This window comes from Halichoeres trimaculatus, unplaced genomic scaffold (genome assembly GCF_033239565.1).
Source record: "Halichoeres trimaculatus isolate MK-OKI-2021-1 unplaced genomic scaffold, fHalTri1.1 fHalTri1_scaffold_21, whole genome shotgun sequence".
Classification (NCBI taxonomy): Eukaryota; Metazoa; Chordata; class Actinopteri; order Labriformes; family Labridae; genus Halichoeres; species Halichoeres trimaculatus.
This window is the reverse complement of record NW_027437199.1, coordinates 15,386,508-15,398,973: the sequence shown is the minus strand read 5'-3', so window position 1 is coordinate 15,398,973 and position 12,466 is coordinate 15,386,508. Positions and strand designations below refer to the sequence as shown.

Below are 12,466 nucleotides of genomic sequence, written 5' to 3'. Positions count from 1 at the left end.
TGTGTTGGGGGGTGTAACTCGCGACCCTGCAGAGCGCTCTAGACGTCCGCTGGTTCTTGTGGAGGAATTACCGCTCCACTAAACTCTGCCTCGCGGGTCAGACTTGCGCGACTCTCGTGCATTTTGAAATAAAGTATCACGCGCTCACGTAAGAGAACGGAATACGGAAACTTTGATGTTGTGAACCCACATCCTGACCTCAGCCCAGCCCTTTGATATGGCTGTGCGGTCAAGGACGGGTTACTACCGGCAGGAGGTAAACAGAACCGTGTGGGAGGTACCGGAGCGGTACCGGGACCTGAAACAGGTTGGAACAGGAGCCTATGGGACTGTGTGGTAAGTTACTGATGTGGCTAGTGTTGACTGATTGTACTGTAAACTTGTTTGGGTTGCAGTTTTATATTTGCTTTCATTCACTTCCTTCTGCCTGCAAAAGATGACTAGTGTAACAGCCAGAAAAGTAGCCTAGGTTTACTCTTTTAACACTTTCAATGAAAACAAACTATTAGATTTTGTGTCTTTTGCATTCTGTTCATTCCCAGAAGACATGCAAAAGTTGCTCTATTTTTAGAAAGACAAAAACTAATCTTGGACTCTCTTATAAGGTTATTCTTTTTTTTTCACTCTTTTGCAACTTTGTACTTTTTAATTTTAAGTTTACATAGTACTTCTGCATCGGCAGCTCTGCTTGTGTGGGATATTTTGGTCCCCAGTGTCTCCACAGCTGGCTCTGCAGGGCCTCCTTTGCATTGTTTTGTGTGGATAAGGGTCAACAAAGAAAACCACCCCCAATCTCATTGTTGGAAGAAGTCAAAGACCCTGATTTAAGTCCATAGAAAGCCTCACTACTTTGTCTTCAGTCACAAACAGAGTGTCTTTCACAGCAGACATGGTAATGGGTCATTGCAAGAGTGATTGGGGTGTAAGTAATATCATTAAAGAGGCACTGATTCATTCAAATGTTATCAATTGCACCTGAGGATCTCCCTTAAAAGCTGATCATGCCGTTGAGCACAGTTTAAACCAAACTTGCATGATAAATCTGTATTTGTTTGTTTCAGCTCAGCATGGGACCGCAGATCAGACATGCAGGTGGCCATCAAGAAACTTCACCGGCCCTTCCAGTCCAAACTTTTTGCCAAACGGGCGTACAGAGAGCTGCGACTCCTCAAACACATGAAACATGAAAATGTAAAAGCAAGCTCAAGAAGGACATCTGAATTAAAGTAAATCACAATTTGTGAGAATTTTTATTGGAAAGGTTTTTATTTTTCTCATTTTGTTTTCATCAGGTCATTGGGCTGCTGGATGTTTTCACTGCTGAAATCTCATTAGACCGCTTACGTGACTTGTAAGTTCTCACCAGTTCTCAGTCTCCCCAAAAATCCTTCCTTGCTTTCCTCTGTTTTGACTCAGCTTCTCTTCTTCCGTCTACAGTTACCTGGTGATGCCGTTCATGGGCACTGACCTGGGCAAGCTGATGAAGCTGGAGAGATTAACAGAAGACAGGATACAATTCTTAGTCTACCAGATGCTAAGAGGACTCAAGGTAGACACCACATCCAACACAGACAGCCACAAATCAAAAGAGATGGCAACTATTCTCCTTAATAATGGTGTGGAAAGTGAAGTGATACACTTGTTTGAGTGATTCTGTCTGTGTCCCCTCTCCCCCAGTACATCCACTCAGCAGGAATCATCCACAGGGTGCGTGAACTTTGACCTTTCATACTATGAGCTTTGGGGGCTGGGCACCAACTCTTTTTCACACTCAATCCCATTCACCCAGATTCCCACACCAGGAGCTTTCTTTACCGCGGACAGAATGTCTGATGGATTAGTAATGCTCCACTTACTGATACATCTTTCTTGGACCTTTAATATGAAGTGTTGCAATGACAGATTTGCAAAAACTTAAAATGTATATGTTGTTGTGGGAAATGACACTTTTTATTTGATTTGATTTGTTTTATTTCTGAACGACTCTATTGTAATTGTTTGATCACTGTCCCCTCTGACCCACACATCCACCAGGACCTTAAACCAGGAAATCTAGCCATCAACCCTGACTGTGAGCTTAAGGTAATTCAGCCTCACACACTGCTGCTTCACAGGTATCGTCCCTTCTATCTACACACTGTCATCTTACATCTTTTCTGCTTCAGATTCTTGATTTTGGCCTGGCGAGGCAGGCTGACTCAGAAATGACCGGCTATGTTGTGACACGCTGGTACAGAGCACCAGAGGTTATCCTCAACTGGATGCATTACACACAAACTGGTAAGACCACGTTTTTTTTACACTCTGTGAGAAATAAATGAAACCTGTGCCCTAACCCAGGCCTTTGATTTCTTTGTCTCGTTGCAGTGGATATCTGGTCAGCAGGTTGTATTATGGCGGAGATGCTCCTGGGAAAGCCACTATTCAAAGGAAATGATCGTATCCTTTTTCACAGATTTGACCCCCAAGATGTTGACTGACACTGTGAGGTTGTCAATCTTATATTTATATTGGGTCTGTCTGGGTGAGGTTATCATAGGTTTTAGTTGCAAAACAAATTGTCTTTCTCCTTCAACTTGACATATTTTCTAGTTGTCAATATACCTACATTTACCAAGCGTTGTTGAGGTTTGTTATCCATTTTAAAGCTCTGTCAGCGCTGTGAGTTATACTCCTGGGTTGGAAGGCCATCTGGCAACCTGTAGACTGATATGTTGGTGCATTTATAATAGAGCCCGACCGATATGGGATTTTTGGGCCCGATGCCAATACCGATACTGGGGGCAAAAAGAAGCCGATATCCGGTATATCGGCCAATACCCGATATAACGACTGATATTTGATATATCAGCTGATATATATAATAAATTCATTGATATACTCAGGATAAATACTGCATATGAACACCAATTATTGCTAGCTATTGAAAAGTTTCAGCTTTCATTTGATGCATGGGACTAAAGTAGATTTTAAGTAACAATGTAGCTGCTTTCAAAACATGCAATAAATACAATTACATCAAAATACATTGAAACATTTTCAAAAATTATTTCAACTAAGACAATAACTTGTGAATTTATAAGCCCAGGTTAATCCTGCATGACATCATGACGTGAGACGCTGTGTAGTAGCCTTATATTAATCGACACACAGTAGCAGGAGCGACAGAATCTCCGTGGAGCAACATTTTTTTATAATCGGCTACATTTTGGCCGATGTTGATTAATCGGTGACGGCCTGCCCGATTTATCGGCCTGCCCGATTTATCGGCCCGGGCTCTAATTTATAAAGTGATTTTTGGCCTGCTACCACACTATCTGTGTTTTTATCACACAGATAGATGCTGGGCAGTATTTATTGCACTCATGCTCTCTATCCCTTAAGCCAAAAGCAGACATTAGGAAAGGGCTTTTTGGTATTCTGTGCCCTTGGACTGGAACTTATTAGAGAAGAACTTAAAATTTGAGATGCTGGTGTCACTAAATGCTTTTAAATCAACTGTGAACTACATTGAAACTGATTTTTTACAATTATGTTTTTCTTAAACTTTCCTGCCTGGTGCTTACCAGTTTAACTTTACCAGTTTATTTTCTTCAAACTGATTAAACCTGTGACACTTCTAGTCTCTCTCCAGACCATTACTCCCCAAGCAGGTACTTAAAATGAATGAAAAATACACTTTATCATTACAAAGGAATGAAAGAAGTATGAGTAGTATGCTTAGTAGTATTAGTGGTAAGCCTGAAGTATGAGTAGTATGCTTAAAAGTATGTGTAGTATTTGTGTTATGCCTGGTACAATGACTAGTATGGGTTGTATGCCTAGTAGTATGTGTAGTATGCCTCATAAGAAGTGTGACTAGTGGCAGACATAAGGAAAGGGCTTTTTGGTATTCTGTGCCATTGGACTGGAACTTATTAGAGAAGAACTTAAAACTTGAGATGCTGGTGTCACTAAATGCTTTTAATTCATTTGTGAAATACACTGAAACAGATTCTTCAGAATTATGATTTTCTTTATCTTTCCTGCCCGGTGCTTTCCAGTTTAACTTTATGTTCTTTTGCTGTTGACTGTCTTGGTTAGGTCTCCCTTGAAAAGGAAGTTTTAAATCTCAATGGGACCATCCTAGTTAATTAAAGGTGAAATAAAAGTGGAATGTAATGTACTAGGAACACACATGATAAGTCAGCATCTTTATAACATCTCATTTTTTTCTCATATCCTCATTTGCCAAGGCTGCATTTTGCTGTTTCCGAACACTATACAAAACATTATTCAAATGACGAAAGAAATCCATGAAGGGAATGTTTCTTAACCCCAGAAACTGCCAGATCTCGACCAGCTCAGAGAAATAATGAAGATAACAGGAACTCCGACTGCTGACTTTGTTGTGAAGCTGCAGAGTCAAGACGTAAGTTACAAAACACTGAGGATATGAAAGGAGAGGACAGAGGCGCAACTGCTGCAGAAATGTCTGCAGCACACAGAAGAAAGCACTTTTGTCTTTTGTTCTCATAAATAAATATCTCATTGGACCCAATCTGAAAAGAGCCATGTGCACCTGACAAGTTAAGAAGTCATGTCTTATTCCAGGATGTAAAAGACAAAGGTGACAGCAGGAGCGCATGGCTCATATTGAGTCTAATAAGATTTTAATAAGGAGGAACTTGACATGAGCACTTGCTTGGAATTTCAGCTATTGCCGTCTACTAATGTTTTTTTTCTAAGAATTCCATGATTTCAGCACCAGTCGGGCTTTTCAGTGTCAAAATCCTCTGCTTTACATTTTTAAACAAGCCGATTTGTCATTGACTTTTGGCTTCCTCTTCTGACAGGCCAAAAACTACATCAGAAATTTACCAAAAGTGCCAAAAAAGGACTTGCACACCGTTTTCTCCAAAGCTAGCTCAAATGGTAAAGATCTTTTTTTTTCTTTCAGTTTACTGAGATGTTTGCAAAATTCTGCCCTGCTGATATTTTAGTCTTACTGTCATCACAGCAGTGTGTGTCTTGGAAAAGATGCTCCTTCTTGACCCTGAGCGGAGGGTGAGCGCCTCAGAGGCCCTCGAGCTGCCTTTCTTCAGTGAGTTCAGAGATGCAGAGGAGGAGACTGAGGCGCAGCCGTATGATCAGACCATGGACAACACGGACCTGGCTCTGGAGCAGTGGAAACGTAAGACGGAGAAAAGGATGTTTATATTTTTAAAGCTGCAAGATTAGTATTTTACATTAAACATGAGAAATGATTGATTCGCAAGCTATCTAAGATATCGGAACAGTCCCACAGGACTCAGTTACCAAATTTGTTTACATTTCTAGCTCCCTTTTGCATGTACAGGCTAAGTTTTTTTCAAGAGCTGGTTGAGATAAGACTGAGCAAAATTAGAGAAGATATTAGACTAAAAATCTTAATAGGATTTGTTTTGGATGTGCATGTTGCTCATTGTGTCATTGAGCAGTGATTTAGATCTATTTTGTGTGTCTGCAGGTCACACCTTCACAGAGATACTGACCTTCAGGCCTCCGAGGGACTCCAGGGAGACGTCACTTTAATAGCACCCCCTCACACACATGTATAAATGATTCCTCTATTCTTGATAACTGTTTTATATTTGTGTAGAAGTAAATGATGTTTTTTCAGTCTGTTTCAATAAATTTGTCTCAATTCTTAAGAAAAGCTGTCATGGCCTTGATTTTGTGACATTTTTTTCATAAATTAATGATAAATGTAAGTTTATTTTTAATGATAACTACCAACAAGGCCATTTTGTTATACCCTGGAGTTTTATCTCACTTTATAGCTGATTGTACAATTATGCTTTGTACATTTTTTTCTTGATGTGTTGTAAATTCATATGTTCTCTTCAAACTGACTCCAGACCATTACTCCCCAAGCAGGTACTTAAAATGAAAGAAAAATACACTTTATCATTGCAAAGGAATGAAAGAAGTATGAGTAGTATGCCTAGTAGTATTAGTGGTTAGCCTCAAGTTTGAGTTGTATGCTTAAAAGTATGAGTAGTATTGGTGTTACGCCTGGTACAATGACTAGTATGGCTAGTATCATGAGTTGAATGCCTAGTAGTATGTGTAGTATGTTCCATAATATAAAAAGTGTGCCTAGCTGTTTAAGTAGTATGCCTAGAAGTATTACTGTTTTGTGTAGTATGCCTCGTAGCCATGTCAGTTTTGTACAGACCCCTTTAAATAAAGCATTACCATGATGCTTTATTGTTATTAAAGTAAAGTGAATAGTGCAAGGTGATGACATGGCGCGCAGGGATACAGATTTTTTAGGACCCTTCATATTTCATTTGTGAGGTCATACTGGAAATACAAATTCTCTGAACCAATTCAAGAACTAATATTAATTAAGGAAAAAAAATGCAGTTTGTTATCAAAGAACTTGGAATAAATGGGCATGTGTTGGAGCTTTAACATACCTGAGACTCTGATGGGATTCAGACATAGTTCTCAGTAAGTGTACTCATCAGATCCACATGACTCAGGGGCTACCATTTACACATTTCCATCTTGTGTAAGATAAAAAATTCCAGGTGTAATAAACATGGAGTAAGGAAGAAAAATATATGATATTTATTATTATGGATCTTTAACAAAGCAGACAAATGCAATTAAAATGACTGGAAGTTTATTAGAACAAAACTACTTTGGTTTCCTTTTGGAACAATGCAGCAATATGTGTTCACATTTATACTCTGTAAAACTTTTAGATTCAATATAACTTTAAACATCACACCCCGTACTTCTTCTGTAACGCCGTGATAGAAGAAGCTTCCAGCTCAGTTTGGTGGAGGAAGTCAAACAGCTCTTTGAGCACTGGGGGGAGAGAAGTAGCACAGCAGTTACTTACATGAAAGACTATGTAGGAAAAAAAGAGAAACTCTCTGAAAGTAGTGCATCAAAGGGACTCAACCTTTCTTCTCTGGGGATGACATGAACATGACGGCCATGTCAAAGCGCCTCACACTTGCGAGACTCCTGAGGATCTCCATTGTGATGCTTGGTGCTTCATTCCTGCACAAGACAGAAGTTAAATCACAGCACAACACGAAGCAACACATGGCTGAAGATGAAAACGGTTTCTTTAGAACTTACGTTATGTAGAAACCTTGCAGCGTGTTTAGGATCTTGTTGAGAATGTCAGGTTCAAGGGAGTTCTGGAAAATGTTTGTGTAAGCCTCAGGCTTGATTTGCTGCAGAACAAAAAGACACTGAGCTTAAATCTGGTTGCTGGTAATGGCAGCGCTAATGTCCTGTTTGTTCTTTTCAAAGCCACAGCTCACCCTGAGGTATCTATAAATGACTTCAGGCTGGTTTCCGATCTTACGGAGATCGGCCTCCAGCTGGAAGCTGTTGGTTGGAGGAGGAGGCAGGTCGGTGACTGATGGTGAGGGGTTTGATGATGTTTCAGGTGTTGGAGCCATTTCCTCCTGTGATGCTTGTTTAGGCTGTCTGCTTGATGTAACTCTGGGTAAAAGAGGCAGAATATAAGTTGGAAAAGACACTTCTCAAACCGAACAAAGATCCTGATCTTGAAGTACTAAAAAGAGTTGTTACTAACTGGTCTGATGAGTGAGATGGGATTTCTGCAATTTCCTCAATTTTGATCATTTTGGCACTGGGTGATGATGACAGTGAGGAGGATTCGTTTGTTCTCGCCACTTCTTGCTTGGAGGACTCGGGTTCACCAGACACCATCTCTGGCACTGACACCTTTCCACTTATTTCCTCAATATTGATCCTCCTCAGAGGTTTCTGGAAAAAAAGTGGAGGTATGTTATTGGTTGAGATTCATTCATAATCAAATATTTCTGTGTCTGACACTTTCATTCAAGAACAAAACATAAGTAAGTGACAGACTGCAAAGACACATGAGGAAGGAGCTGAAAATTCAAAATACATCACTGTCTATGCTGCCACCTGGTGGACAACAAAATGTATAAGGACAACGACTACAGCCGCATAATCTACAATCTCATTGTTTTAAGGTGCGCAGATCTTTCAACCTGGCAGGCAACGTTCAGAAAATATTTGTGGTTTTAACAACCTGCATACTTTCACATCTTAACCAATTTTAAAATCCTTACACATCAAGAAAATTGAAACTGATTTTAACACAACAAGCCGCCAAGTTAAATGATTCCATTAGACCACTACGCCACAGTGGTAATGATCCCATACACATGGGATCTCACAGAAGCTTGCGTGATCAAACATGACTTCAGACGACAAGCAAACATGGAGGGAGGTCATTGTTGTCAGCTGACTTTTCTGGCGTGCGTTTTGTCATGCATCAACAAAAATACGGGAAAGAATCTGAGTAAACGACACAAGCTTGTCTGTTTCTTCAGTTTTACACTTGGCTCTAGGCTTAGTTGTATTTACATTCATTGTAATGCTTGAGAGCTGTGACATCCAGTTGATGATACTTCCTAGTCAGCTCCTCTCACGTTAGTGTGGGTATTCTGTTTAAGGCAGTCCAACCAGGAATCTGAATTGTTATTACTAACATTGACATCAAACTAAGGAGGCAAATCAGGCCTTAAATTTGGCCAGCAAATTAGATTACTCATGTTTTCTTTGTATATGCTAAAGAAAATGGCCACTCTCCTCAGTAAAATGAAGATGACAGAGAAAAGTACGTGAGAGGAAATAAGAGCAACTCACAGTAGACTGCAGATGTTGTGGTTTGTCTATTGGATGAACGACTCTCCTCTGCAAGTTGTCTGGTGATGCAAGGAGGCCACTGGGACCCTCGTCCTAATTCAACAGACGGATTAAGTCAAAGGAATGTTTGAAGATGATCAAAGCTCAAACAGGCTTTTCCATGACTCATCAGTACATTGGACTAAAAATCAAGCGTAAATATTTAATGTGTTTTACATAACAGAGTAAAAAGAGGGAAGAGTAAACATAACCTGAAAAGCACTCCTCTTTATGTTCAAAGCATTTTACTGTAACTTTTCAAGAAAAAAAAAAATCAGTTGACTTATGTAAAAGAATGGATGTGAAACGTACATTCTGGAGTTTCTGGAGTTCGTTCAGCGCCTGCTTGTTCCCAGGTTCTAGTTTCAACAGCTCCTGAAAATCTGTTCAGAAACAAAACAAACACACACAGGCTATTTTACACTAAATTAAATAAGTTCAATAAATTAAGTGATAAATAACTGATCCTCCCTCCTCTGTTTCAGTTCAATTCCTTGGCACTTTTATTACACATAAGAAGCAGTTAAATCTTACCATGTGAAGATAAGTCGAGTTTAGAAATTAACTATCCAAATTAATGGTGAAACTATTTAAACCACATCATAAATCGGGTACTGGGCTTTTCAGGATTGATACAGTCCCTCTAGTACTTCCAAAGTAGCTTTATATCATTTACAGCTCACAAAGAAAAACTATTTTCTTACATTGTAGTTTTAAATAACACTTATTTTAGTCTCTGTCTGAAATGCTTAATTTTCACTGCTGTCTCTTTAAGGTTTCCTGCTCCACAAACCCCCTCCTCTCTGATTGGACAGCCCTTTAGAAGCCTGTCAGGGGCAGAGCTATGAGCAGACCTTCATGTTTGAGGCCTGCACCTTCACGACGTCATGAACCAGTTAAGAGATGTTTATGCGATGACCTCATCATTTCAGCGAGTCTAATGAAGGGCTTGTGCTATTTTCAGAACAGCAGTTTATAGACAGATTCATCAACTTCTACAACATGTGAGTATGTACCAGTTCGAAAAATTTCACACGTTTATTATGAACATTTAGCAAAGCTACTTTATATACATGTTTAAAAGCAGTATACCCCTCTTCAAAGGGACTGAAATGACACATTATACACAAAAACGAGATTATCTGAAATCACAGGGCAAGATATAAACAGTTTTGTGCTTTAAAAAAAAAAGAAAGAATTATCAGGCTGTTGTTTACTTAAAGAAAAAAGCATTGCTCCCTCTCTACAGTACCTCGTTTTGCCTCCTGCAGTTTTCCTAAAGCCACTCTAGCAGTGCCGCGGCGAGCAAAAGCCTTGGAATAGGTGCTGTCGAGAAAAATGGCTTTGGTGCAGTCCTCCTCTGCCTCCTTATACCTGTAACAAACAAGGGTGGGTTTGGTAAGCCTCTACATTAAAGCTCCAATTTGATGCAAAACTCATTGATAACACTGCAAAAACTGAAATCCAAGCAAGTGTTTGTGTCTTACTCCTGGTAAAAACATCTTATCAGACTTAATATAAGCCACACTAACCTCACAAGTTAGTTAGTTAGTTTAATTTATTTGTCCCTGTAGGGAAATTAGGGTGTGGAAATGTGCAGTAAAATGTCTTTGTTCCAGATATTTAAAGACTAAATGACATCTGAATTGTTGGGACTAACCATGCCCTCATCTACTCACTTCTCCAGTTTCAGGAAGGCCATGGCTCTGTTAGCAGGCAGTAAGACATTCATGCTGTCAGCCTCCATGCCTCTGCTGTAGCACTCAACAGCTGCTTCATACTTCCCCTCTTTAAAATAAGCATTCCCCTGAAATTTTGATACAGAAAACATTATGGAATCCAACTTCATCCAGCCATTTACCAACTTTGACACTTCATTAATCTGCTGGGAGCCTTACTCTGTCTTTTTGCATTACTGCCTCCTGTCGTCTCTGCTGCTCCTCTATCAGTTTTTGCCTCTCAGGGTCCTCTTTGGGTGCCTCTGTTGGCTCTGTGTCTTCACTCTTGGTTGAAGGTCCCAGATCCTCAAGGGCCTGAAAAACACAAAGAGGTTGTATTTAGTAAGAGACAGCTTGAAAAATTCCACCCCTTGCCCATAATTTTCCTGAACATACCTTTTTTATTTTCTGAATTTCATTCTGTGCTTCCACATTCCCTGGTTCAAGCTTGAGAACCATTTCATAATCTATAAAGGAAAGAGAATAAGATCATTAAATCTGCTCCAGTTAAAACAGCTTGTTTAATCTTTACAACATTTCATCACCTTCTAATGCAGACTCATATTTCTTCAGTGCGAACCGTGCTGCTCCTCTCCGAGCAAATGCTTTGTAGTAGTTGCTGTCCAGAGCTATTGCCAAAGCACAGTCTGATTCTGCCACAGCATACCTGAAGTAAAAAGAATATCATTTCATTCAGGACGTATGGCATTCAAAGTAAAAAAAAACCCTCTGTTCATATATACTTACTTTTTGAGTCTTAGAAAGGAGGCAGCTCTGTTTGTTGGTAGTACAGGACTGTAAGGGTCTGCACACATTCCTCTGGTGTAACACTCTATGGCCTCGTCATACTTCCCCTCTTTAAAAAATGAATTTCCCTGAAAATGAAAGAACAGCCCGCTTAAAGACTAACTTCTCCCTAACTTTGTTGAGTTTTTCTTACATCACTTTTTCATACTCAAATTACCTTTTCTTTCTCAGCCAGCGCTGTCCCCTTATCCACGGCAGCATCCTCCGAGTCTGACTCATTTGACTCTGCAGGGCTTTCCTCCTTATCCATCTCAGCCATTGCTTTATCCTGCCATCACAGAAGCATTTATTTTTGGTCTTTTTGACTACTAATATTCATGATACTATGATGTGAAAATAATGAGAGCTTGAAGTACCACATCAAACTTGTCCCATGACCGATAGTCATATGCCTTTATTCTTGAGGCTTGCTTTGCCCCATCTGCCTCCGTGTCTCCGCTGCCTGTGTGTTCCTTCTTCTTTTTCTTCTTCTCTCTCATCTTTGTTTTGTAGTCTTTGTTGCGCACAGGAGGAAGATTCTTCTACAAAATAGAGATAACATGATGCTTGAGCGTTTATATAGATCATAACTGTACCTGCTCCTAATGGATGAATGCCCAGCAGGGCTCAGAGCAAACCTGAACCTCTTGATGTCCTCCTTTCTTCAGCTCCTCGTCCTTCTTCTTAATATCCAACTCCCAGCTCTCCAGCTCCTTCATGAAGCTATGCATGTCCTCCGCATTTTGTCGCATCTGAAGCTGCAACTCAATGGCTTTGTTTCCCCCGGACATGTTATTTCCTGTGGAACAGACATTTGTTTTGGACAAATTCTTTACCCTGCTTGTTGTAGTGTTTCTCTTGAAGCTGGCGTTGAAAACAAGAGGGAAACACGAGTATCACGCTGTCATGCTTTCACGGCTAGCAGCTAGCTTGCAAGCAAAAACACAAAATATTAAAAGGAATAAAGAAACAGAAAGTGACTCTGTCACTACCCACAGCTGGAAAAAATACCTGGCACTTATTTTTTTCCGGCAGCTTTTGACAGTTAAAATATAGCCACAGTTAATTTGGCTTAAAGAGACTTCAAGTCGTGTCGTTTTTCATCGTTTTCTGTTTGTATATGGAGCCATGACAGCGAAGGACCAACATCCTTTGCGCTGCGTAGCTGGGGGTGGGCGTAACCAAAGATCGTCTATTGAAACAAATGCTTTTGCCTACTTATCTATTTCTTT

At 40.0% G+C, this 12,466-nt stretch overlaps 2 protein-coding genes across 4 annotated transcripts; one reads left to right on the top strand and one right to left on the bottom strand.

The window, feature by feature from the left end:
* The first annotated feature begins 217 nt into the window (after positions 1-217).
* On the top strand, positions 218-5,587 carry mapk12b (mitogen-activated protein kinase 12b). The gene is made up of 12 exons (XM_074698026.1): positions 218-336; positions 1,062-1,191; positions 1,293-1,351; positions 1,438-1,549; positions 1,678-1,707; positions 2,035-2,082; positions 2,166-2,280; positions 2,368-2,439; positions 4,332-4,411; positions 4,836-4,914; positions 5,000-5,173; positions 5,489-5,587. Exons 1-12 carry the CDS (start codon positions 218-220, stop codon positions 5,551-5,553), a joined length of 1,083 nt encoding a protein of 360 aa, XP_074554127.1. The 3' UTR covers positions 5,554-5,587.
* Positions 5,588-6,574: 987 nt separating this feature from the next.
* Positions 6,575-12,400, bottom strand: rpap3 (RNA polymerase II associated protein 3). 3 transcript variants are annotated; one of them, XM_074698525.1, is made up of 17 exons: positions 12,246-12,400; positions 11,873-12,033; positions 11,612-11,776; positions 11,413-11,523; positions 11,196-11,323; positions 10,994-11,115; positions 10,845-10,915; positions 10,629-10,763; positions 10,410-10,537; positions 9,983-10,104; positions 9,043-9,113; positions 8,692-8,784; positions 7,586-7,779; positions 7,308-7,491; positions 7,120-7,217; positions 6,938-7,038; positions 6,575-6,840 (listed from the first exon to the last, which is right to left on the bottom strand). In XM_074698525.1, the coding sequence occupies exons 2-17, from the start codon at positions 12,023-12,025 to the stop codon at positions 6,755-6,757; spliced, it is 1,962 nt and encodes a 653-aa protein (XP_074554626.1). In that variant the 5' UTR covers positions 12,026-12,033; positions 12,246-12,400; the 3' UTR covers positions 6,575-6,754. The 3 variants fall into 3 exon arrangements, with proteins under 3 accessions (XP_074554626.1, XP_074554628.1, XP_074554627.1); XM_074698527.1 differs by having other exon boundaries at positions 11,879-12,033; XM_074698526.1 differs by lacking the exon at positions 12,246-12,400 and having other exon boundaries at positions 11,873-12,239.
* Positions 12,401-12,466: the final 66 nt, after the last annotated feature.

Excerpts from the sequence above, each read along its gene's own strand:
- mapk12b (XM_074698026.1), top strand. The coding sequence starts at position 218 with ATGGCTGTGCGGTCAAGGACGGGTTACTACCGGCAGGAGGTAAACAGA. Across the intron at positions 337-1,061 it reads GGAGCCTATGGGACTGTGTG|CTCAGCATGGGACCGCAGAT; the intron begins GTAAGTTACTGA and ends TGTTTGTTTCAG. Across the intron at positions 1,708-2,034 it reads CAGCAGGAATCATCCACAGG|GACCTTAAACCAGGAAATCT; the intron begins GTGCGTGAACTT and ends CACATCCACCAG.
- rpap3 (XM_074698525.1), bottom strand. The coding sequence starts at position 12,025 with ATGTCCGGGGGAAACAAAGCCATTGAGTTGCAGCTTCAGATGCGACAA. Across the intron at positions 7,780-8,691 it reads CACAACATCTGCAGTCTACT|AAACCTCTGAGGAGGATCAA; the intron begins GTGAGTTGCTCT and ends CTTTTTTTCCAG. Across the intron at positions 7,039-7,119 it reads CTGCAAGGTTTCTACATAAC|GAATGAAGCACCAAGCATCA; the intron begins GTAAGTTCTAAA and ends TGTCTTGTGCAG.